The sequence below is a fragment of the Oncorhynchus clarkii genome, chromosome 17 (assembly GCF_045791955.1).
Source record: "Oncorhynchus clarkii lewisi isolate Uvic-CL-2024 chromosome 17, UVic_Ocla_1.0, whole genome shotgun sequence".
In the NCBI taxonomy this organism is placed as follows: Eukaryota; Metazoa; Chordata; class Actinopteri; order Salmoniformes; family Salmonidae; genus Oncorhynchus; species Oncorhynchus clarkii.
The window spans coordinates 39,787,369-39,809,671 of NC_092163.1; the positions used below are offsets into that span (position 1 = coordinate 39,787,369).

The 22,303-nt window shown below is 43.8% G+C and overlaps 1 protein-coding gene across 1 annotated transcript in view; it reads left to right on the forward strand.

Moving 5' to 3' along the window:
* Nucleotides 1-18,712, forward strand: part of LOC139370814 (calcium channel, voltage-dependent, L type, alpha 1D subunit, a) — a 157,370-nt gene extending 138,658 nt beyond the window's left edge. The window contains exons 46-48 of the mRNA XM_071110596.1: nt 13,958-14,112; nt 14,660-14,846; nt 15,077-18,712. Of these exons, the coding sequence (XP_070966697.1) occupies nt 13,958-14,112; nt 14,660-14,846; nt 15,077-15,382 (648 nt within the window). The 3' untranslated portion in view covers nt 15,383-18,712. The remainder of the gene's footprint in view (nt 1-13,957; nt 14,113-14,659; nt 14,847-15,076) is intronic.
* The last annotated feature ends 3,591 nt before the right edge of the window (nt 18,713-22,303 follow it).

Consider the following 22,303-nt stretch of genomic DNA (forward strand, 5'->3'; position numbering starts at 1 on the left):
GTGTGTTATTAGACCAGAGTGTGTGTTGTTAGACCAGTGTGTGTGTTGTTAGACCAGTGTGTGTGTTGTTAGACCAGTTTGTGTGTTGTTAGACCAGTGTGTGTTAGACCAGTGTGTGTGTTGTTAGACCAGTGTGTGTGTTGTTAGACCAGTGTGTGTATTGTTAGACCAGTGTGTGTGTTAGACCAGTTTGTGTGTTGTTAGACCAGTGTGTGTGTTGTTAGACCAGTGTGTGTGTTGTTAGACCAGTGTGTGTGTTGTTAGACCAGTGTGTGTGTTGTTTGACCAGTTTGTGTTGTTAGACCAGTGTGTGTGTTGTTAGACCAGTGTGTTGTGTTAGACCAGTGTGTTGTGTTAGACAAGTGTGTGTGTGTTAGACCAGTGTGTGTGTTGTTAGACCAGTGTGTGTGTTGTTAGACCAGTGTGCGTGTTGTTAGACCAGTGTGCGTGTTGTTAGACCAGTTTGTGTGTTGTTAGACCAGAGTGTGTGTTGTTAGACCAGAGTGTGTGTTGTTAGACCAGAGTGTGTGTTGTTAGACCAGTGTGTGGTGTTAGACCAGTGTGCGTGTTGTTAGACCAGTGTGTGTTGTTAGACCAGTGTGTGTGTTGTTAGACCAGTGTGTGTGTTGTTAGACCAGTTTGTGTGTTGTTAGACCAGTGTGTGTTAGACCAGTGTGTGTGTTGTTAGACCAGTGTGTGTGTTGTTAGACCAGTGTGTGTGTTGTTAGACCAGTGTGTGTGTGTGTGTTAGACCAGTTTGTGTGTTGTTAGACCAGTGTGTGTGTTGTTAGACCAGTGTGTGTGTTGTTAGACCAGTGTGTGTGTTGTTAGACCAGTGTGTGTGTTGTTTGACCAGTTTGTGTTGTTAGACCAGTGTGTGTGTTGTTAGACCAGTGTGTTGTGTTAGACCAGTGTGTTGTGTTAGACAAGTGTGTGTGTGTTAGACCAGTGTGTGTGTTGTTAGACCAGTGTGTGTGTTGTTAGACCAGAGTGTGTGTTGTTAGACCAGTGTGCGTGTTGTTAGACCAGAGTGTGTGTTGTTAGACCAGAGTGTGTGTTGTTAGACCAGAGTGTGTGTTGTTAGACCAGAGTGTGTGTTGTTAGACCAGAGTGTGTTTTGTTAGACCAGTGTGTGTGTTGTTAGACCAGTGTGTGTGTTGTTAGACCAATTTGTGTGTTGTTAGACCAGTGTGTGTTAGACCAGTTTGTGTGTGTGTTAGACCAGTGTGTGTGTTGTTAGACCAGTTTGTGTGTTGTTACAGTTTGAGTGTTGTTAGACCAGTTTGTGTGTTGTTAGACCAGTTTGTGTGGTGTTAGACCAGTGTGTGTTAGACCAGTGTGTGTTGTTAGACCAGTTTGTGTGTTGTTAGACCAGTGTGTGTGTTGTTAGACCAGTGTGTGTGTTGTTAGACCAGTGTGTGTTAGACCAGTTTGTGTGGTGTTAGACCAGTGTGTGTTAGACCAGTGTGTGTTAGACCAGTGTGTGTTGTTAGACCAGTGTGTGTTAGACCAGTGTGTGTGTTGTTAGACCAGTGTGTGTGTTGTTAGACCAGTGTGTGTTAGACCAGTTTGTGTGTTGTTAGACCAGTGTGTGTTAGACCAGTGTGTGTGTGTTGTTAGACCAGTTTGTGTTGTTAGACCAGTTTGTGTTGTTAGACCAGTTTGTGTTGTTAGACCAGTGTGTGTGGTGTTAGACCAGTGTGTGTGTGTGTTGTTAGACCAGTGTGTGTGTTGTTATACCAGTTTGTGTGGTGTTAGACCAGTGTGTTAGACCAGTGTGTGTTGTTAGACCAGTTTGTGTGTTGTTAGACCAGGGTGTTAGACCAGTGTGTGTGTTGTTAGACCAGTGTGTGTGTTGTTAGACCAGTGTGTGTGTTGTTAGACCAGTGTGTGTGGTGTTAGACCAGTGTGTGGTGTTAGACCAGTGTGCATGTTGTTAGACCAGTTTGTGTGTTGTTAGACCAGAGTGTGTGTTGTTAGACCAGTGTGTGTGTTGTTAGACCAGTGTGTGTGGTGTTTAGACCAGTTTGTGTGTTGTTAGACCAGTGTGTGTTAGACCAGTGTGTGTGTTGTTAGACCAGTGTGTGTGTTGTTAGACCAGTGGGTTGTTAGACCAGTTTGTGTGTTGTTAGACCAGAGTGTGTGTTGTTAGACCAGAGTGTGTGTTGTTAGACCAGAGTGTGTGTTGTTAGACCAGAGTGTGTGTTGTTAGACCAGAGTGTGTTTTGTTAGACCAGTGTGTGTGTTGTTAGACCAGTGTGTGTGTTGTTAGACCAATTTGTGTGTTGTTAGACCAGTGTGTGTTAGACCAGTTTGTGTGTGTGTTAGACCAGTGTGTGTGTTGTTAGACCAGTTTGTGTGTTGTTACAGTTTGAGTGTTGTTAGACCAGTTTGTGTGTTGTTAGACCAGTTTGTGTGGTGTTAGACCAGTGTGTGTTAGACCAGTGTGTGTTGTTAGACCAGTTTGTGTGTTGTTAGACCAGTGTGTGTGTTGTTAGACCAGTGTGTGTGTTGTTAGACCAGTGTGTGTTAGACCAGTTTGTGTGGTGTTAGACCAGTGTGTGTTAGACCAGTGTGTGTTAGACCAGTGTGTGTTGTTAGACCAGTGTGTGTTAGACCAGTGTGTGTGTTGTTAGACCAGTGTGTGTGTTGTTAGACCAGTGTGTGTTAGACCAGTTTGTGTGTTGTTAGACCAGTGTGTGTTAGACCAGTGTGTGTGTTGTTAGACCAGTGTGTGTGTGTTGTTAGACCAGTTTGTGTTGTTAGACCAGTTTGTGTTGTTAGACCAGTTTGTGTTGTTAGACCAGTGTGTGTGGTGTTAGACCAGTGTGTGTGTGTGTTGTTAGACCAGTGTGTGTGTTGTTATACCAGTTTGTGTGGTGTTAGACCAGTGTGTTAGACCAGTGTGTGTTGTTAGACCAGTTTGTGTGTTGTTAGACCAGGGTGTTAGACCAGTGTGTGTGTTGTTAGACCAGTGTGTGTGTTGTTAGACCAGTGTGTGTGTTGTTAGACCAGTGTGTGTGGTGTTAGACCAGTGTGTGGTGTTAGACCAGTGTGCATGTTGTTAGACCAGTTTGTGTGTTGTTAGACCAGAGTGTGTGTTGTTAGACCAGTGTGTGTGTTGTTAGACCAGTGTGTGTGGTGTTTAGACCAGTTTGTGTGTTGTTAGACCAGTGTGTGTTAGACCAGTGTGTGTGTTGTTAGACCAGTGTGTGTGTTGTTAGACCAGTGGGTTGTTAGACCAGTTTGTGTGTTGTTAGACCAGAGTGTGTGTTGTTAGACCAGAGTGTGTGTTGTTAGACCAGAGTGTGTGTTGTTAGACCAGAGTGTGTGTTGTTAGACCAGAGTGTGTTTTGTTAGACCAGTGTGTGTGTTGTTAGACCAGTGTGTGTGTTGTTAGACCAATTTGTGTGTTGTTAGACCAGTGTGTGTTAGACCAGTTTGTGTGTGTGTTAGACCAGTGTGTGTGTTGTTAGACCAGTTTGTGTGTTGTTACAGTTTGAGTGTTGTTAGACCAGTTTGTGTGTTGTTAGACCAGTTTGTGTGGTGTTAGACCAGTGTGTGTTAGACCAGTGTGTGTTGTTAGACCAGTTTGTGTGTTGTTAGACCAGTGTGTGTGTTGTTAGACCAGTGTGTGTGTTGTTAGACCAGTGTGTGTGTTGTTAGACCAGTTTGTGTGGTGTTAGACCAGTGTGTGTTAGACCAGTGTGTGTTAGACCAGTGTGTGTTGTTAGACCAGTGTGTGTTAGACCAGTGTGTGTGTTGTTAGACCAGTGTGTGTGTTGTTAGACCAGTGTGTGTTAGACCAGTTTGTGTGTTGTTAGACCAGTGTGTGTTAGACCAGTGTGTGTGTTGTTAGACCAGTGTGTGTGTGTTGTTAGACCAGTTTGTGTTGTTAGACCAGTTTGTGTTGTTAGACCAGTTTGTGTTGTTAGACCAGTGTGTGTGGTGTTAGACCAGTGTGTGTGTGTGTTGTTAGACCAGTGTGTGTGTTGTTATACCAGTTTGTGTGGTGTTAGACCAGTGTGTTAGACCAGTGTGTGTTGTTAGACCAGTTTGTGTGTTGTTAGACCAGGGTGTTAGACCAGTGTGTGTGTTGTTAGACCAGTGTGTGTGTTGTTAGACCAGTGTGTGTGTTGTTAGACCAGTGTGTGTGGTGTTAGACCAGTGTGTGGTGTTAGACCAGTGTGCATGTTGTTAGACCAGTTTGTGTGTTGTTAGACCAGAGTGTGTGTTGTTAGACCAGTGTGTGTGTTGTTAGACCAGTGTGTGTGGTGTTTAGACCAGTTTGTGTGTTGTTAGACCAGTGTGTGTTAGACCAGTGTGTGTGTTGTTAGACCAGTGTGTGTGTTGTTAGACCAGTGGGTTGTTAGACCAGTTTGTGTGTTGTTAGACCAGAGTGTGTGTTGTTAGACCAGAGTGTGTGTTGTTAGACCAGAGTGTGTGTTGTTAGACCAGAGTGTGTGTTGTTAGACCAGAGTGTGTTTTGTTAGACCAGTGTGTGTGTTGTTAGACCAGTGTGTGTGTTGTTAGACCAATTTGTGTGTTGTTAGACCAGTGTGTGTTAGACCAGTTTGTGTGTGTGTTAGACCAGTGTGTGTGTTGTTAGACCAGTTTGTGTGTTGTTACAGTTTGAGTGTTGTTAGACCAGTTTGTGTGTTGTTAGACCAGTTTGTGTGGTGTTAGACCAGTGTGTGTTAGACCAGTGTGTGTTGTTAGACCAGTTTGTGTGTTGTTAGACCAGTGTGTGTGTTGTTAGACCAGTGTGTGTGTTGTTAGACCAGTGTGTGTGTTGTTAGACCAGTGTGTGTTAGACCAGTTTGTGTGGTGTTAGACCAGTGTGTGTTAGACCAGTGTGTGTTAGACCAGTGTGTGTTGTTAGACCAGTGTGTGTTAGACCAGTGTGTGTGTTGTTAGACCATTGTGTGTGTTGTTAGACCAGTGTGTGTGTTGTTAGACCAGTGTGTGTTAGACCAGTTTGTGTGTTGTTAGACCAGTGTGTGTTAGACCAGTGTGTGTGTTGTTAGACCAGTGTGTGTGTGTTGTTAGACCAGTTTGTGTTGTTAGACCAGTTTGTGTTGTTAGACCAGTTTGTGTTGTTAGACCAGTGTGTGTGGTGTTAGACCAGTGTGTGTGTGTGTTGTTAGACCAGTGTGTGTGTTGTTATACCAGTTTGTGTGGTGTTAGACCAGTGTGTTAGACCAGTGTGTGTTGTTAGACCAGTTTGTGTGTTGTTAGACCAGGGTGTTAGACCAGTGTGTGTGTTGTTAGACCAGTGTGTGTTAGACCAGTGTGTGTGTTGTTAGACCAGTGTGTGTGTTGTTAGACCAGTGTGTGTGGTGTTAGACCAGTGTGTGGTGTTAGACCAGTGTGCATGTTGTTAGACCAGTTTGTGTGTTGTTAGACCAGAGTGTGTGTTGTTAGACCAGTGTGTGTGTTGTTAGACCAGTGTGTGTGGTGTTTAGACCAGTTTGTGTGTTGTTAGACCAGTGTGTGTTAGACCAGTGTGTGTGTTGTTAGACCAGTGTGTGTGTTGTTAGACCAGTGGGTGTGTTGTTAGACCAGTGTGTGTGTTGTTAGACCAGTGTGTGTGTGTTAGACCAGTGTGTGTTAGACCAGTTTGTGTGTTGTTAGACCAGTGTGTGTTAGACCAGTGTGTGTGTTGTTAGACCAGTGTGTGTGTGTTGTTAGACCAGTTTGTGTTGTTAGACCAGTTTGTGTTGTTAGACCAGTTTGTGTTGTTAGACCAGTGTGTGTGGTGTTTGACCAGTGTGTTAGACCAGTGTGTGTTGTTAGACCAGTTTGTGTGTTGTTAGACCAGTGTGTGTTAGACCAGTGTGTGTGTTGTTAGACCAGTGTGTGTGTTGTTAGACCAGTGTGTGGTGTTAGACCAGTGTGCGTGTTGTTAGACCAGTGTGTGTTGTTAGACCAGTTTGTGTGTTGTTAGACCAGTGTGTGTGTTGTTAGACCAGTGTGTGTGTTGTTAGACCAGTGTGTGTGTTGTTAGACCAGTGTGTGTGTTGTTAGACCAGTGTGTGTGTTGTTAGACCAGTGTGTGAGTTGTTAGACCAGTTTGTGTGTTGTTAGACCAGTGTGTGTTAGACCAGTGTGTGTGTTGTTAGACCAGTGTGTGTGTTGTTAGACCAGTGTGTGTGTTGTTAGACCAGTGTGTGTGTTGTTAGACCAGTTTGTGTGTTGTTAGACCAGTGTGTGTTAGACCAGTGTGTGTGTTGTTAGACCAGTGTGTGTGTTGTTAGACCAGTGTGTGTTAGACCAGTTTGTGTGTTGTTAGACCAGTGTGTGTTAGACCAGTGTGTGTGTTGTTAGACCAGTGTGTGTGTTGTTAGACCAGTGTGTGGTGTCAGTGTGCGTGTTGTTAGACCAGTGTGTGTTGTTAGACCAGTTTGTGTGTTGTTAGACCAGAGTGTGTGTTGTTAGACCAGTGTGTGTGTTGTTAGACCAGTGTGTGTGTTGTTAGACCAGTTTGTGTGTTGTTAGACCAGTGTGTGTTAGACCAGTGTGTGTGTTGTTAGACCAGTGTGTGTGTTGTTAGACCAGTGTGTGTGTTGTTAGACCAGTGTGTGTGTTAGACCAGTTTGTGTGTTGTTAGACCAGTGTGTGTGTTGTTAGACCAGTGTGTGTGTTGTTAGACCAGTGTGTGTGTTGTTAGACCAGTGTGTGTGTTGTTTGACCAGTTTGTGTTGTTAGACCAGTGTGTGTGTTTTTAGACCAGTGTGTTGTGTTAGACCAGTGTGTTGTGTTAGACAAGTGTGTGTGTGTTAGACCAGTGTGTGTGTTGTTAGACCAGTGTGTGTGTGTTGTTAGACCAGTGTGCGTGTTGTTAGACCAGTGTGCGTGTTGTTAGACCAGTTTGTTTGTTGTTAGACCAGAGTGTGTGTTGTTAGACCAGAGTGTGTGTTGTTAGACCAGAGTGTGTGTTGTTAGACCAGTGTGTGGTGTTAGACCAGTGTGCGTGTTGTTAGACCAGTGTGTGTTGTTAGACCAGTGTGTGTGTTGTTAGACCAGTGTGTGTGTTGTTAGACCAGTTTGTGTGTTGTTAGACCAGTGTGTGTTAGACCAGTGTGTGTGTTGTTAGACCAGTGTGTGTGTTGTTAGACCAGTGTGTGTGTTGTTAGACCAGTGTGTGTGTGTGTGTTAGACCAGTTTGTGTGTTGTTAGACCAGTGTGTGTGTTAGACCAGTGTGTGTGTTGTTAGACCAGTGTGTGTGTTGTTAGACCAGTGTGTGTGTTGTTTGACCAGTTTGTGTTGTTAGACCAGTGTGTGTGTTGTTAGACCAGTGTGTTGTTAGACCAGTGTGTTGTGTTAGACAAGTGTGTGTGTGTTAGACCAGTGTGTGTGTTGTTAGACCAGTGTGTGTGTTGTTAGACCAGAGTGTGTGTTGTTAGACCAGTGTGCGTGTTGTTAGACCAGTTTGTGTGTTGTTAGACCAGAGTGTGTGTTGTTAGACCAGAGTGTGTGTTGTTAGACCAGAGTGTGTGTTGTTAGACCAGAGTGTGTGTTGTTAGACCAGAGTGTGTTTTGTTAGACCAGTGTGTGTGTTGTTAGACCAGTGTGTGTGTTGTTAGACCAATTTGTGTGTTGTTAGACCAGTGTGTGTTAGACCAGTTTGTGTGTGTGTTAGACCAGTGTGTGTGTTGTTAGACCAGTTTGTGTGTTGTTACAGTTTGAGTGTTGTTAGACCAGTTTGTGTGTTGTTAGACCAGTTTGTGTGGTGTTAGACCAGTGTGTGTTAGACCAGTGTGTGTTGTTAGACCAGTTTGTGTGTTGTTAGACCAGTGTGTGTGTTGTTAGACCAGTGTGTGTGTTGTTAGACCAGTGTGTGTGTTGTTAGACCAGTGTGTGTTAGACCAGTTTGTGTGTTGTTAGACCAGTGTGTGTTAGACCAGTCTGTGTGTTGTTAGACCAGTGTGTGTGTGTTGTTAGACCAGTTTGTGTTGTTAGACCAGTTTGTGTTGTTAGACCAGTTTGTGTTGTTAGACCAGTGTGTGTGTTGTTAGACCAGTGTGTGTGTTGTTAGACCAGTGTGTGTGTGTTGTTAGACCAGTGATTGTGTTGTTAGACCAGTGTGTTGTGTTAGACAAGTGTGTGTGTTTTAGACCAGTGTGTGTGTGTGTTAGACCAGTGTATGTGTTCTTAGACCAGTGTGTGTGTTGTTAGACCAGTGTGTGTGTTGTTAGACCAGTGTGTGTTAGACCAGTTTGTGTGTTGTTAGACCACTGTGTGTTAGACCAGTGTGTGTGTTGTTAGACCAGTGTGTGGTGTTAGACCAGTGTGCGTGTTGTTAGACCAGTGTGTGTTGTTTGACCAGTTTGTGTGTTGTTAGACCAGAGTGTGTGTTGTTAGACCAGTGTGTTTGTTGTTAGACCAGTGTGTGTGTTGTTAGACCAGTTTGTGTGTTGTTAGACCAGTGTGTGTTAGACCAGTGTGTGTGTTGTTAGACCAGTGTGTGTGTTGTTAGACCAGTGTGTGTGTTGTTAGACCAGTGTGTGTGTGTTAGACCAGTGTGTGTGTTGTTAGACCAGTGTGTGTGTTGTTAGACCAGTGTGTGTGTTGTTAGACCAGTGTGTGTGTTGTTAGACCAGTTTGTGTTGTTAGACCAGTGTGTGTGTTGTTAGACCAGTGTGTTGTGTTAGACAAGTGTGTGTGTGTTAGACCAGTGTGTGTTGTTAGACCAGTTTGTGTGTTGTTAGACCAGTGTGTGTTAGACCAGTGTGTGTGTTGTTAGACCAGTGTGTGTGTTGTTATACCAGTGTGTGGTGTTAGACCAGTGTGTGTGTTGTTAGACCAGTGTGTGTTGTTAGACCAGTTTGTGTGTTGTTAGACCAGAGTGTGTGTTGTTAGACCAGTGTGTGTGTTGTTAGACCAGTGTGTGTGTTGTTAGACCAGTGTGTGTGTTGTTAGACCAGTGTGTGTGTTGTTAGACCAGTGTGTGTGTTGTTAGACCAGTTTGTGTTGTTAGACCAGTGTGTGTGTTGTTAGACCAGTGTGTTGTGTTAGACAAGTGTGTGTGTGTTAGACCAGTGTGTGTGTGTTAGACCAGTGTGTGTGTTGTTAGACCAGTTTGTGTTGTTAGACCAGTGTGTGTGTGTATTTAGACCAGTGTGTGTGTTGTTAGACCAGTGTGTGTGTTGTTAGACCAGTTTGTGTTGTTAGACCAGTGTGTGTGTTGTTAGACCAGTGTGTTGTGTTAGACAAGTGTGTGTGTGTTAGACCAGTGTGTGTGTTGTTAGACCAGTGTGTGTGTGTTGTTAGACCAGTTTGTGTTGTTAGACCAGTTTGTGTTTTTAGACCAGTGTGTGTGGTGTTAGACCAGTGTGTGTGTGTGTTGTTAGACCAGTGTGTGTGTTGTTATACCAGTTTGTGTGGTGTTAGACCAGTGTGTTAGACCAGTGTGTGTTGTTAGACCAGTTTGTGTGTTGTTAGACCAGGGTGTTAGACCAGTGTGTGTGTTGTTAGACCAGTGTGTGTTAGACCAGTGTGTGTGTTGTTAGACCAGTGTGTGTGTTGTTAGACCAGTGTGTGGTGTTAGACCAGTGTGCATGTTGTTAGACCAGTTTGTGTGTTGTTAGACCAGAGTGTGTGTTGTTAGACCAGTGTGTGTGTTGTTAGATCAGTGTGTGTGGTGTTTAGACCAGTTTGTGTGTTGTTAGACCAGTGTGTGTTAGACCAGTGTGTGTGTTGTTAGACCAGTGTGTGTGTTGTTAGACCAGTGGGTGTGTTGTTAGACCAGTGTGTGTGTTGTTAGACCAGTGTGTGTGTGTTAGACCAGTGTGTGTTAGACCAGTTTGTGTGTTGTTAGACCAGTGTGTGTTAGACCAGTGTGTGTGTTGTTAGACCAGTGTGTGTGTGTTGTTAGACCAGTTTGTGTTGTTAGACCAGTTTGTGTTGTTAGACCAGTTTGTGTTGTTAGACCAGTGTGTGTGGTGTTTGACCAGTGTGTTAGACCAGTGTGTGTTGTTGGACCAGTTTGTGTGTTGTTAGACCAGTGTGTGTGTTGTTAGACCAGTGTGTGTGTTGTTAGACCAGTGTGTGGTGTTAGACCAGTGTGCGTGTTGTTAGACCAGTGTGTGTTGTTAGACCAGTTTGTGTGTTGTTAGACCAGTGTGTGTGTTGTTAGACCAGTGTGTGTGTTGTTAGACCAGTGTGTGTGTTGTTAGACCAGTGTGTGTGTTGTTAGACCAGTGTGTGTGTTGTTAGACCAGTGTGTGAGTTGTTAGACCAGTTTGTGTGTTGTTAGACCAGTGTGTGTTAGACCAGTGTGTGTGTTGTTAGACCAGTGTGTGTGTTGTTAGACCAGTGTGTGTGTTGTTAGACCAGTGTGTGTGTTGTTAGACCAGTGTGTGTGTTGTTAGACCAGTTTGTGTGTTGTTAGACCAGTGTGTGTTAGACCAGTGTGTGTGTTGTTAGACCAGTGTGTGTGTTGTTAGACCAGTGTGTGTTAGACCAGTTTGTGTGTTGTTAGACCAGTGTGTGTTAGACCAGTGTGTGTGTTGTTAGACCAGTGTGTGTGTTGTTAGACCAGTGTGTGGTGTCAGTGTGCGTGTTGTTAGACCAGTGTGTGTTGTTAGACCAGTTTGTGTGTTGTTAGACCAGAGTGTGTGTTGTTAGACCAGTGTGTGTGTTGTTAGACCAGTGTGTGTGTTGTTAGACCAGTTTGTGTGTTGTTAGACCAGTGTGTGTTAGACCAGTGTGTGTGTTGTTAGACCAGTGTGTGTGTTGTTAGACCAGTGTGTGTGTTGTTAGACCAGTGTGTGTGTTAGACCAGTTTGTGTGTTGTTAGACCAGTGTGTGTGTTGTTAGACCAGTGTGTGTGTTGTTAGACCAGTGTGTGTGTTGTTAGACCAGTGTGTGTGTTGTTTGACCAGTTTGTGTTGTTAGACCAGTGTGTGTGTTTTTAGACCAGTGTGTTGTGTTAGACCAGTGTGTTGTGTTAGACAAGTGTGTGTGTGTTAGACCAGTGTGTGTGTTGTTAGACCAGTGTGTGTGTGTTGTTAGACCAGTGTGCGTGTTGTTAGACCAGTGTGCGTGTTGTTAGACCAGTTTGTGTGTTGTTAGACCAGAGTGTGTGTTGTTAGACCAGAGTGTGTGTTGTTAGACCAGAGTGTGTGTTGTTAGACCAGTGTGTGGTGTTAGACCAGTGTGCGTGTTGTTAGACCAGTGTGTGTTGTTAGACCAGTGTGTGTGTTGTTAGACCAGTGTGTGTGTTGTTAGACCAGTTTGTGTGTTGTTAGACCAGTGTGTGTTAGACCAGTGTGTGTGTTGTTAGACCAGTGTGTGTGTTGTTAGACCAGTTTGTGTGTTGTTAGACCAGTGTGTGTGTTAGACCAGTGTGTGTGCTGTTAGACCAGTGTGTGTGTTGTTAGACCAGTGTGTGTGTTGTTTGACCAGTTTGTGTTGTTAGACCAGTGTGTGTGTTGTTAGACCAGTGTGTTGTTAGACCAGTGTGTTGTGTTAGACAAGTGTGTGTTGTTAGACCAGTGTGCGTGTTGTTAGACCAGTTTGTGTGTTGTTAGACCAGAGTGTGTGTTGTTAGACCAGAGTGTGTGTTGTTAGACCAGAGTGTGTGTTGTTAGACCAGAGTGTGTGTTGTTAGACCAGAGTGTGTTTTGTTAGACCAGTGTGTGTGTTGTTAGACCAGTGTGTGTGTTGTTAGACCAATTTGTGTGTTGTTAGACCAGTGTGTGTTAGACCAGTTTGTGTGTGTGTTAGACCAGTGTGTGTGTTGTTAGACCAGTTTGTGTGTTGTTACAGTTTGAGTGTTGTTAGACCAGTTTGTGTGTTGTTAGACCAGTTTGTGTGGTGTTAGACCAGTGTGTGTTAGACCAGTGTGTGTTGTTAGACCAGTTTGTGTGTTGTTAGACCAGTGTGTGTGTTGTTAGACCAGTGTGTGTGTTGTTAGACCAGTGTGTGTGTTGTTAGACCAGTGTGTGTTAGACCAGTTTGTGTGTTGTTGGACCAGTGTGTGTTAGACCAGTCTGTGTGTTGTTAGACCAGTGTGTGTGTGTTGTTAGACCAGTTTGTGTTGTTAGACCAGTTTGTGTTGTTAGACCAGTTTGTGTTGTTAGACCAGTGTGTGTGTTGTTAGACCAGTGTGTGTGTTGTTAGACCAGTGTGTGTGTGTTGTTAGACCAGTGATTGTGTTGTTAGACCAGTGTGTTGTGTTAGACAAGTGTGTGTGTTTTAGACCAGTGTGTGTGTGTTAGACCAGTGTATGTGTTCTTAGACCAGTGTGTGTGTTGTTAGACCAGTGTGTGTGTTGTTAGACCAGTGTGTGTTAGACCAGTTTGTGTGTTGTTAGACCAGTGTGTGTTAGACCAGTGTGTGTGTTGTTAGACCAGTGTGTGGTGTTAGACCAGTGTGCGTGTTGTTAGACCAGTGTGTGTTGTTAGACCAGTTTGTGTGTTGTTAGACCAGAGTGTGTGTTGTTAGACCAGTGTGTTTGTTGTTAGACCAGTGTGTGTGTTGTTAGACCAGTTTGTGTGTTGTTAGACCAGTGTGTGTTAGACCAGTGTGTGTGTTGTTAGACCAGTGTGTGTGTTGTTAGACCAGTTTGTGTGTTGTTAGACCAGTGTGTGTGTTGTTAGACCAGTGTGTGTGTGTTAGACCAGTGTGTGTGTTGTTAGACCAGTGTGTGTGTTGTTAGACCAGTGTGTGTGTTGTTAGACCAGTGTGTGTGTTGTTAGACCAGTTTGTGTTGTTAGACCAGTGTGTGTGTTGTTAGACCAGTGTGTTGTGTTAGACAAGTGTGTGTGTGTTAGACCAGTGTGTGTTGTTAGACCAGTTTGTGTGTTGTTAGACCAGTGTGTGTTAGACCAGTGTGTGTGTTGTTAGACCAGTGTGTGTGTTGTTATGTCAGTGTGTGGTGTTAGACCAGTGTGTGTGTTGTTAGACCAGTGTGTGTTGTTAGACCAGTTTGTGTGTTGTTAGACCAGAGTGTGTGTTGTTAGACCAGTGTGTGTGTTGTTAGACCAGTGTGTGTGTTGTTAGACCAGTGTGTGTGTTGTTAGACCAGTGTGTGTGTTGTTAGACCAGTGTGTGTGTTGTTAGACCAGTTTGTGTTGTTAGACCAGTGTGTGTGTTGTTAGACCAGTGTGTTGTGTTAGACAAGTGTGTGTGTGTTAGACCAGTGTGTGTGTGTTAGACCAGTGTGTGTGTTGTTAGACCAGTTTGTGTTGTTAGACCAGTGTGTGTGTGTATTTAGACCAGTGTGTGTGTTGTTAGACCAGTGTGTGTGTTGTTAGACCAGTTTGTGTTGTTAGACCAGTGTGTGTGTTGTTAGACCAGTGTGTTGTGTTAGACAAGTGTGTGTGTGTTAGACCAGTGTGTGTGTGTTAGACCAGTGTGTGTGTTGTTAGACCAGTTTGTGTTGTTAGACCAGTGTGTGTGTTGTTAGACCAGTGTGTGTGTGTATTTAGACCAGTGTGTGTGTTGTTAGACCAGTGTGTTGTGTTAGACCAGTGTGTGTGTGTTGTTTGTTAGACCAGTGTGTGTTGTTATACCAGTGTGTGTGTTGTTATACCAGTGTGTGTGTTGTTAGACCAGTGTGTGTGTTGTTAGACCAGTGTGTGTGTTGTTAGACCAGTGTGTGTGGTGTTAGACCAGTGTGTGTGTGTTATACCAGTGTGTGTGTTGTTAGACCCGTTTGTGTTGTTAGACCAGTGTGTGTGTTGTTAGACCAGTGTGTGTGTTGTTAGACCCGTTTGTGTTGTTAGACCAGTGTGTGTGTTGTTAGACCCGTTTGTGTTGTTAGACCAGTGTGTGTGTTGTTAGACCAGTGTGTGTGTTGTTAGACCAGTGTGTGTGTTGTTAGACCAGTGTGTGTTGTTAGACCAGTGTGTGTGTTGTTAGACCAGTGTGTGTTGTTAAACCAGTGTGTGTGTTGTTAGACCAGTGTGTGTTGTTAGACCAGTGTGTGTTCCTGACCTCCCTCTACAGGTGATGGCTGTAGCAGGGCTGGACTCCAGCAGAGCCCACCATCTCTCCCCCTCCCGCTCCACCCGCTCCTGGACCACTCCCCCCGCCACTCCGTCCAGTAAGGAGCAGTCTCCCTACTACACGCCCCTCATCCGGGTGGATCACCCCGGACGCAGGTATACAAAAACTGTCTGTACAACCCCGATGAAGGATACATGCTGACACACATTTCTGTTTTAGTAAATTACAGAAGTGTATAGTGTGACATATAAAAGTGTATAGTGTGACATATAGAAGTGTATAGTGTGACATATAGAAAGAAGTGTATAGTGTGACATATAGAAGTGTATAGTGTGACATATAGAAGTGTATAGTGTGACATATAGAAGTGTATAGTGTGACCATATAGAAATGTATAGTGTAACATATAGAAATGTATAGTGTGACATATAGAAATGTATAGTGTGTGTGTGTATAGTGTAACGTGTGGTTTATTTTCGGAGAGCTGTTCGTCTGGCTCTTGGAGGAAGAGTAAGGTTTGATGGGTAATGATTCAGTCTTGCGTATGGAGGGGGTTGCAGGAGCCACACTGCATGTCTCACTGTTATTATTTTGTCACTAGGATGTTGTCTAGCACTCTGATTTTGAACATTGAGTCTGACACTGAGTCACACTGTCCCCTGCTTCCTCCTCCTTATCATTGGCCCTCTGTTTTCCTTCAAGAGTGTCTGAATCTCCTCTTCTCTTCGGGGAGAGTGCCGTCAGCAGCCAGGTGCCTCTGAGGAATAGCTCTTGGTACACAGACGACCCAGAGTACTCCCAGGGGATCTATTCCCCCGTCCACCTCCAGGTGGCCCCGGAGTACCACCAGCAGCGCAATCAGAAGAGCGCCACCAGCTTGGTGGAGGCGGTGAGTCCAGGGCGGGGTAGAGGAGGGTGGGTTGTGCTCTGAGATGATAAATGGAAGTCGTTAGTAGGCTACCACGTTAGTGAGTACAGTATATTACAGCTAGCCAGGTGTGGATGGTTTGAACACTCAAACTCATTACGTTTCAGATACACAAACAGGCCTTTTATCGCTACTAACAGTAACTTTAATAATAAACACAATGTGGTCTGTTTTCTCCTGTCGCCGGGCAGGTGTTGATATCAGAGGGTCTCGGGAGATACGCCATGGATCCAAAGTTTGTGGCCGCCACCAAACACGAGATAGCGGACGCGTGCGAGATGACCATCGACGAGATGGAGAGCGCGGCCAGCCACCTGCTGAGCTCTGGCGTGGCGCCGGCGGTTAACGGGGTCCACGTGTACCCCGTCATGAGCGAGCGGGACTACGACATCCAAGACGCCACGGCCAGTTATAGTGATGAGGAGCCGGAGGTGGAGCTTAGAGTGGTGTACGAGGAGGACCTGGCAGACGAGATGATCTGCATCACCACTTTATAGCATCGGCTGGAGAATAAACGACTAGAAGTGAACTGCTCGCTGTATGTACTCTACTTAATATAGACTACAGCACCGACAGTGGAAAACCCAATGAGAAATGCATCTATTGGCTTATGACCAAAAGAAGTGCCTTTTACATGGAAGAGAAAGGTACCTATGAGGAGAGAGAGAGAGAGAGACACACTGGCTCCGCCCACTTATCCTGTAACTCGCCCTCTGCCAGCCAGGGCATTCACGTCAACGTCTGTCAATCACAGAGCCAGGAACCAATCCTGGTGCCAGGAAACTATGCTAGTTCCGCCCTCCCAGACCGGCACTACTGGCACATGGTGGACCATGCCTGTAGGTCAAAGGTTACAGTCTGGAAGTGACACAGGCTCATCAACGAGCCAGTCGCAGATGAGAACATGGAGTGTTAGCGGAGGAGGTGGACCTATTGGCAGAGGGCGTGAGGTACCGGGCCGGGTCATTAAGGGTGTTGACAATCAGATAAAAGATGTCATTCCCTCTGTCACTTTATTAAGGTTTTGGCATATCATGCAAGTTTTCAATGCAAGCATAGAAAGGCATATCTCCCCCACCTAACCCCCCCTCCCCCTAGCTGTTTTAGTTTAAGATTAACCAGTTTAAGTATGCAGGAGATATCAGTCACATTTATAGCATCATCAAACCAGAATTATTCACTGAGTGGTTCAAGCCCTGAATGCTGATTGGCTGACAGCATTGGTATATCAGACCGTATGCCACGGGTACGACGAAACATGTATTTTTGCTGCTCTAATTACGTTGGTAACCAGTTTATAATAGTAATAAGGCACCTCGGGGTTTGTGGTATATGTCCAATATACCACGGCTAAGGGCTGTATGTATCCAGGCGTTGAATCGTGCGTAAGAACAGCCCTTAGCCGTGGTATATTGGACATATACCACACCCCCTTGTGCCTTATTGCTTAAATATACACTTCTGAGGTGACTACTAGCATTTGGGGTAAATGCACTAGCAGGCAGGTTGTTTTTAGTCTTAGAATAGCCTGAGAATTAATATTTCATAGTAGATACACTGTAAATGAATTGTATTATATTAACAAACAAACAAAAAAAACTTTGTAAAGAGATGTTCTATATTTTGTAATGATGTACCATTTCAAAAGGGCAGCAATACACGCCGTAATGAGTCCTATTATGCTACCAGGAAAGACGTTCGCTGGCGTTATTATTTTATCAGGTACAATATTCTGAGATGAATTGGTCTTTTTCTTTGTTGTTGCTCATATGCATCCTTGGCTTGTCTGTGAAAGTGTTTGGTTCTTGGTGTAACAACACAGCTGCACAAGATATGCAAATGTTTTGATTGTGTTTTTTTTACTTGTTTTATGAGCGAGGGTAAGAACACTTTGTGCGTCCCTCCAACCACACCAGTACCACAATGTTAAGTCCCCCTTTTTACTAAGGGCATCTTTGTTGGACTTGAAGTTAGCTAGGCTTCAAGGAGGCTACTCCACCTTAATAAAGATGTGATGATAAACATTTGTGTTTGCATATGTTGTGCAGGGCAGGTGCACAGCACGGGAAGGTCAAATGCTTTAGTGCATTGACAACGCTGCTTCGCCCATTTTGAGATTCATTCCACAACTTCATTCATCTCATTTATCCCAACTGAAATGCCTTCTGCTGCTGAAAGAAAACGATATGATCGAAGAAGTGAGATGAGCGGGAATCTCTGTCGTTCTCAATGCTTGTGTTGGGATTCTTCCTCAATATATGATTCATGCCAGTTAATTCCACCGAACCCTTTCAAACGGAATCATCCTAATCACTTGGCCTTCGTGTTGTCGTTGCTGTGTGAGGCTTGTGACAGACTGAGCCTGTGTGAGCCAGGATAGACCGGATTGGCATGGTAGCTGACTGGTGAGGCACGTAATTCATCAGGGATGTTCACAGGACAGATGAGACCTTAATGAGGCATCATGGTCTAGGTGGGTCCACAGTCTCTGCCATTGTTCTCTTTTTTTTCTGTTGTGTTGTCGTGTCTTATTGGGTTTAAGCTGAGAGAGAGGCTAAGCAATACTAAACCCCACTCTTCTCCGCGTCTCTCTCTCCGGCTTCTCTCTGCATACGCTATACCACGTGGTGGTCCAGCACCGTCTGGGGAAAACATATCAGCCTCCCTCTCAACCAACCAGTCTCTTTCCCACAGCGAGCTTCTCCTTCCAATGAGAAGGGAGCGTTTGTACTGCGGCTCGTTTTTACCAGAAAACTCCACTCTTGTGGCTCTTGACGAAAGTTGAAAATTGATGGACCACAAAATGACTTTACGCAAACAGACAAAAATATAGACGACAAAGGATCAAGCTTTTTTTTCCCAGGCGCTGCCCTGGAGATTTTGAATAAGCTCAGACGATGGGTAGGTGAGGAGACGTGTGATCTGTAGTTCATGAGGGTTTGATTTGTAGTTCACGAGTTCGCAATGCGTTCTCAGTCAACCGAATACTGTCGTGAAAATATAGGTTTTCCACTTTGCGTGCACATTGAAAGGGCTCTTTGAATCGTTTGTGAGTTAAAAAAAAAAAAAAAAAGTGTTCTGGTCTTTTTGTTGATAACTATCTTGTGAAAGGACCAATGCGAATTCCAGGCACATTGTACTATTCGTAGCAATTACTGAACTGAAAATATGCATTGTTTTGTAAACACTTGTGTTAAGCAAAAGATAAAACCAATTTACTTTTACCTCATGTCAGGGATTCCTGAAAAAAGAAAAGAGAAAATGAGTTGGTTCTATACCAATGGTATTTAAATATTAGCACATAGCTGTTTGTCTTTGCACAAGTAACTGTATAGTACCAATGTTTCTCATTTTTCTATACAAATGTTTGTGTATTAAGGTGAGACAATTTTGTACTTTTTTGTGACTGTGTGTATGGTTTAGTGAAATCTATATTTGTCATTTACACCTCACCTGACATTGCTGGGACAGAAATATGAAAGAACCAATGAAACAAAACATTTTCAAGGTGCACTGTTCCTCTGTTTGTGGGTTAAAAATGGTCATATACCTGTGGTAATATACCAGTTTACAGAGAAAGACTTGTTGCATCGTTTTCCTTCTATCATTATAATTATTAGGATTACTATTACTACTATTACTGTTATTAAATATGTAATAAAACAAATGTATGGAAAGACCCGTGGCAATGTTCTCTACTTGAAAGTCCCCAAAAATTTGCTCTGTAATGTTTTTATTCAGTAAACATGATTTCTCTTAGTAGCAAATGCGTTATTTTGACATTCTAGGTTTTGTATTAACACTTTTTTTTGTATTTTCCCATTTTATTTTGGCCTTGAATTCATTTGAATCGATAATATTTTATTTTCTAATGATCATTACTGAATAAACTTACACTGAAATTCTGCGCTGTCCTTTATCGCTGCTTTGTTTGAGAAATCGTACATTTTAATGTATTCTGTACCATTTTCATAGTCTTTTACATTTACCATGAAGTCACAATGCATTCTACAGTTGACATACATTCTGCAACCTACTATAGACAAAATACCAGGGTTGTGGTCAATTTATATAGAATGCAGGCAATTCTGTCTGTCACACCCCATTCTGAAGGTAGTATTAAAATCAAACTCTATATTTGTTTGGTTATGATAAGGTACGACGGTCATATAAATCACCTTATTAAGGTATGATTAAGTTTTCCAAATTAGGTATATTTCTTTTTTTTTTAAGGTCTGAGAACATACAAGTGACACTATTGGTGCTGCTGGTGCAATCAATGGTTGGATGTATCTGTATGTCTGTATGTGTTCAGCTGGGGGAGACTGTTGTTGATGGTGCCTTTGGTGGCCTGCATCGCTGACCCACCCTCAGAAGGCCCAGAGCAGGTGTATCTCCAAAACTAGACAAGACACAACACCGTCATCCCGACTGTTACTGTCATGCATTTAGTTGTGTATCAAATGGCTTCAACGTTTATTCAATGTTTATAACACAATTGTGCATGTTGAACAGCAGCTATTCAGTGGGGGAAATATGAATGAGACTAGGTAGCAGTGAGCCACTGCCCTCACTTGTGCTACCAGAGGACATCAGCCTTCTTCCCACCGTACCTTCTCCGCTATGCAATCCGGTTTCCGAGCTGGTCACGGGTGCACCTCAGCCACGCTCAAGGTCCTAAACGATATAACTACCATCGATAAAAAAACAGTACTGTGCAGCCGTCTTCATCGACCTGGTCAAGGCTTTCGACTCTTGTCAATCACCGTATTCTTATCGATCGGCAGACTCAACAGCCTTGGATTCTCTAATGACTGCCTCGCCTGGTTCACTAACTACTTCTCACATAGAGTTCAGCGTGTCAAATCGGAGGGCCTGTTGTCCGGACCTCTGGCAGTCTCTATGGGGGTGCCACAGGGTTCAATTCTCAGGCCGACTCTTCTCTGTATATATCAATGATGTCACTCTTGCTGCGGGTGATTCTTTGATCCACCTCTACGCAGATGACACCATTCTGTATACATCTGGCTCTTCTTTGGACACTGTGTTAATAACAAACCTCCAAACGAGCTTCAATGCCGTTCAACACTCCTTCCGTGGCCGCCAACTGCTCTTAAATGCTAGTAAAACTAAATGCATGCTCTTCAAACGATCGCTGCCCGCGCCCGCCCGCCTAGCGTCACTACTCTGGACGGTTCTGACTTAGAATATGTAGACAACTATAAATACCTATGTGTCTGGCAAGACTGTAAACTCTCCTTCCAGACTCATATTAAGCATCTCCAATCCAAAGTTACATTTAGAATCGGCTTCCTATTTCGCAACAAAGCCTCCTTCCCGCATTCTGCCAAACATACCCTCATAAAACTGACTATCCTGCCGATCCTTGACTCCGATGATGTCATTTACAAATAGCCTCCAACACTCTACTCAGCAAATTGGATCCAGTCTATCACAGTGCCATCCGTTTTGTCACCAATGCCCCATATACTACCCACCATTGCGACCTGTATGCTCTGGTTGGCTGGTCCTCACTACTATTGTATATATTGGCTCCAGGTCATCTATAAGTCTTTGCTAGGTAGAGCTCTGGCCTTATCTCAGCTCAATGGTCTCAATAGCAGCACCCACCCGTAGCACGTGCTCCATAAGGTATATTTCACTTGTCATCCCCAAAGCCAACACCTCTTTGGCTGCCTTTCCTTCCAGTTCTCTGCTGCCAATGACTGGAACGAATTGCAAATATCACTGAAGTTGGAGACATATCTCCCTCAATAACTTCAAGCATTGGCTGTCAGAGCAGCTTATCCATCGCTGCAGCTGTACACAGCCCATCTGTAAATAGCCCACCCAACCAACTACCTACCTCATCCCCATATTTGTTTTTTATTTTTTTCTTCTCTTTTGCACACCAGTATTTCTACTTGCACATCCTCATCTGCACATCTATCACTCCAGTGTTAATTGCTAAATTGTAATTACTTTGCAACTATTGGCCTATTTATTGCCTTACTTCCCTACTTCATTTGCGCACACTGTATATAGATTTTCTCTTGTGTTATTGACTGTACATTTGTTTATTCCATGTGTAACTCTTTGTTGTTGTTTGTGTCACACTGCTTTGCTTTATCTTGGCATGGTCACAGTTGTAAATGAGAACTTTTTCTCAACTGGCCTACCTGGCTAAATAAAGGTGAAATAGAAAAATAAATCAAAAATCAGCATGACTTAATTAAGAAGCCAATAAAGACAGGGAAATTGAATTATCATTGATCTCCACTAGATGGAGCCTGTGGAATGTGCCTACGAGTGTCTAGTTTGTGGTAAGGAGTATTGTGTTGGTCATTCGACAGATTAGTGTCTAAATGAATATTCTATCTATGTATTGGTAGGCCTATTTGGTCGGCATTTTCTCAGCCTCACAAAGCAGTGGTGCCATTTAGACTGCTGGCTGGCGACAATAATGTAAAACTTTGCATGTCGTAGAATAGATGGCCGCCAATAGATGTTTTAGAGTAGCCTATACTGTACAACTGTCTTGTATAGCCCGCCCTACCTGAACGGTATTTTTTTTAAACCTATATTTAACTAGGCAAGTTAGTTAAGAACAAATTCTTATTTTCAATGACGGCCTAGTGGGTTAACTGCCTTGTTCAGGAGCAGAACGACTGATTTTTACCTTGTCAGCTCAGAGATTCCATCTTGCAACCTTTCCCTTACTAGTTTAACGCTCTAACCACTAGGCTACCTGCCGCCCAGGGATTCGATCTTGCAACCTTTCAATTACATGAGCGTCCTCGCGCTCTCTCCCAGCTTGGATGGAAAGTTGTTGTGCATTAAACCAGTCTATTATTAATGCCAAATAATGCAGTCATTACCCCTTAAAATAAATAGCCTACTAGGCAATGTTTTATTATGCATTGTAGCCTAATATCTATACTGTATTTAGCTGATATTTATCAACTGTATATACAAATTACACATCAAATAGCCTAACAATGAGGGAAAAAGTAGTCGGCTTGAGGATCAATTCAGCCACTTGTTGAACTCAGCGGTTTTTTTCTGGCTAATAGCCTACAAAATGGGCTGCAATATTCAAGGTAAATGAAATTCAATTTGAGAGACCTCACAACCACACAACTCATACGCCGGTTCACCAGTATGAACGAAATCGCAAGCAAACAGCTTTTTCTGTTCAAGCCTTCAATATCTGTTGTCCGCTAAAGATGTTCATTTCTTTGCCTCTGCCAATTTATTGCCATCCATGTCCAGACGACCTGTCCCCAGAGCTTCCTATAGGCTACTGGTACAGATGCTGTCTGGGCAGACACACCTCCAGGGCCGGAAATATAGACGGTACATTGAGTGGACCTACCTGTCTCGAGGTGTACATGAGCCTTGAGTGCATTTATGGGGCT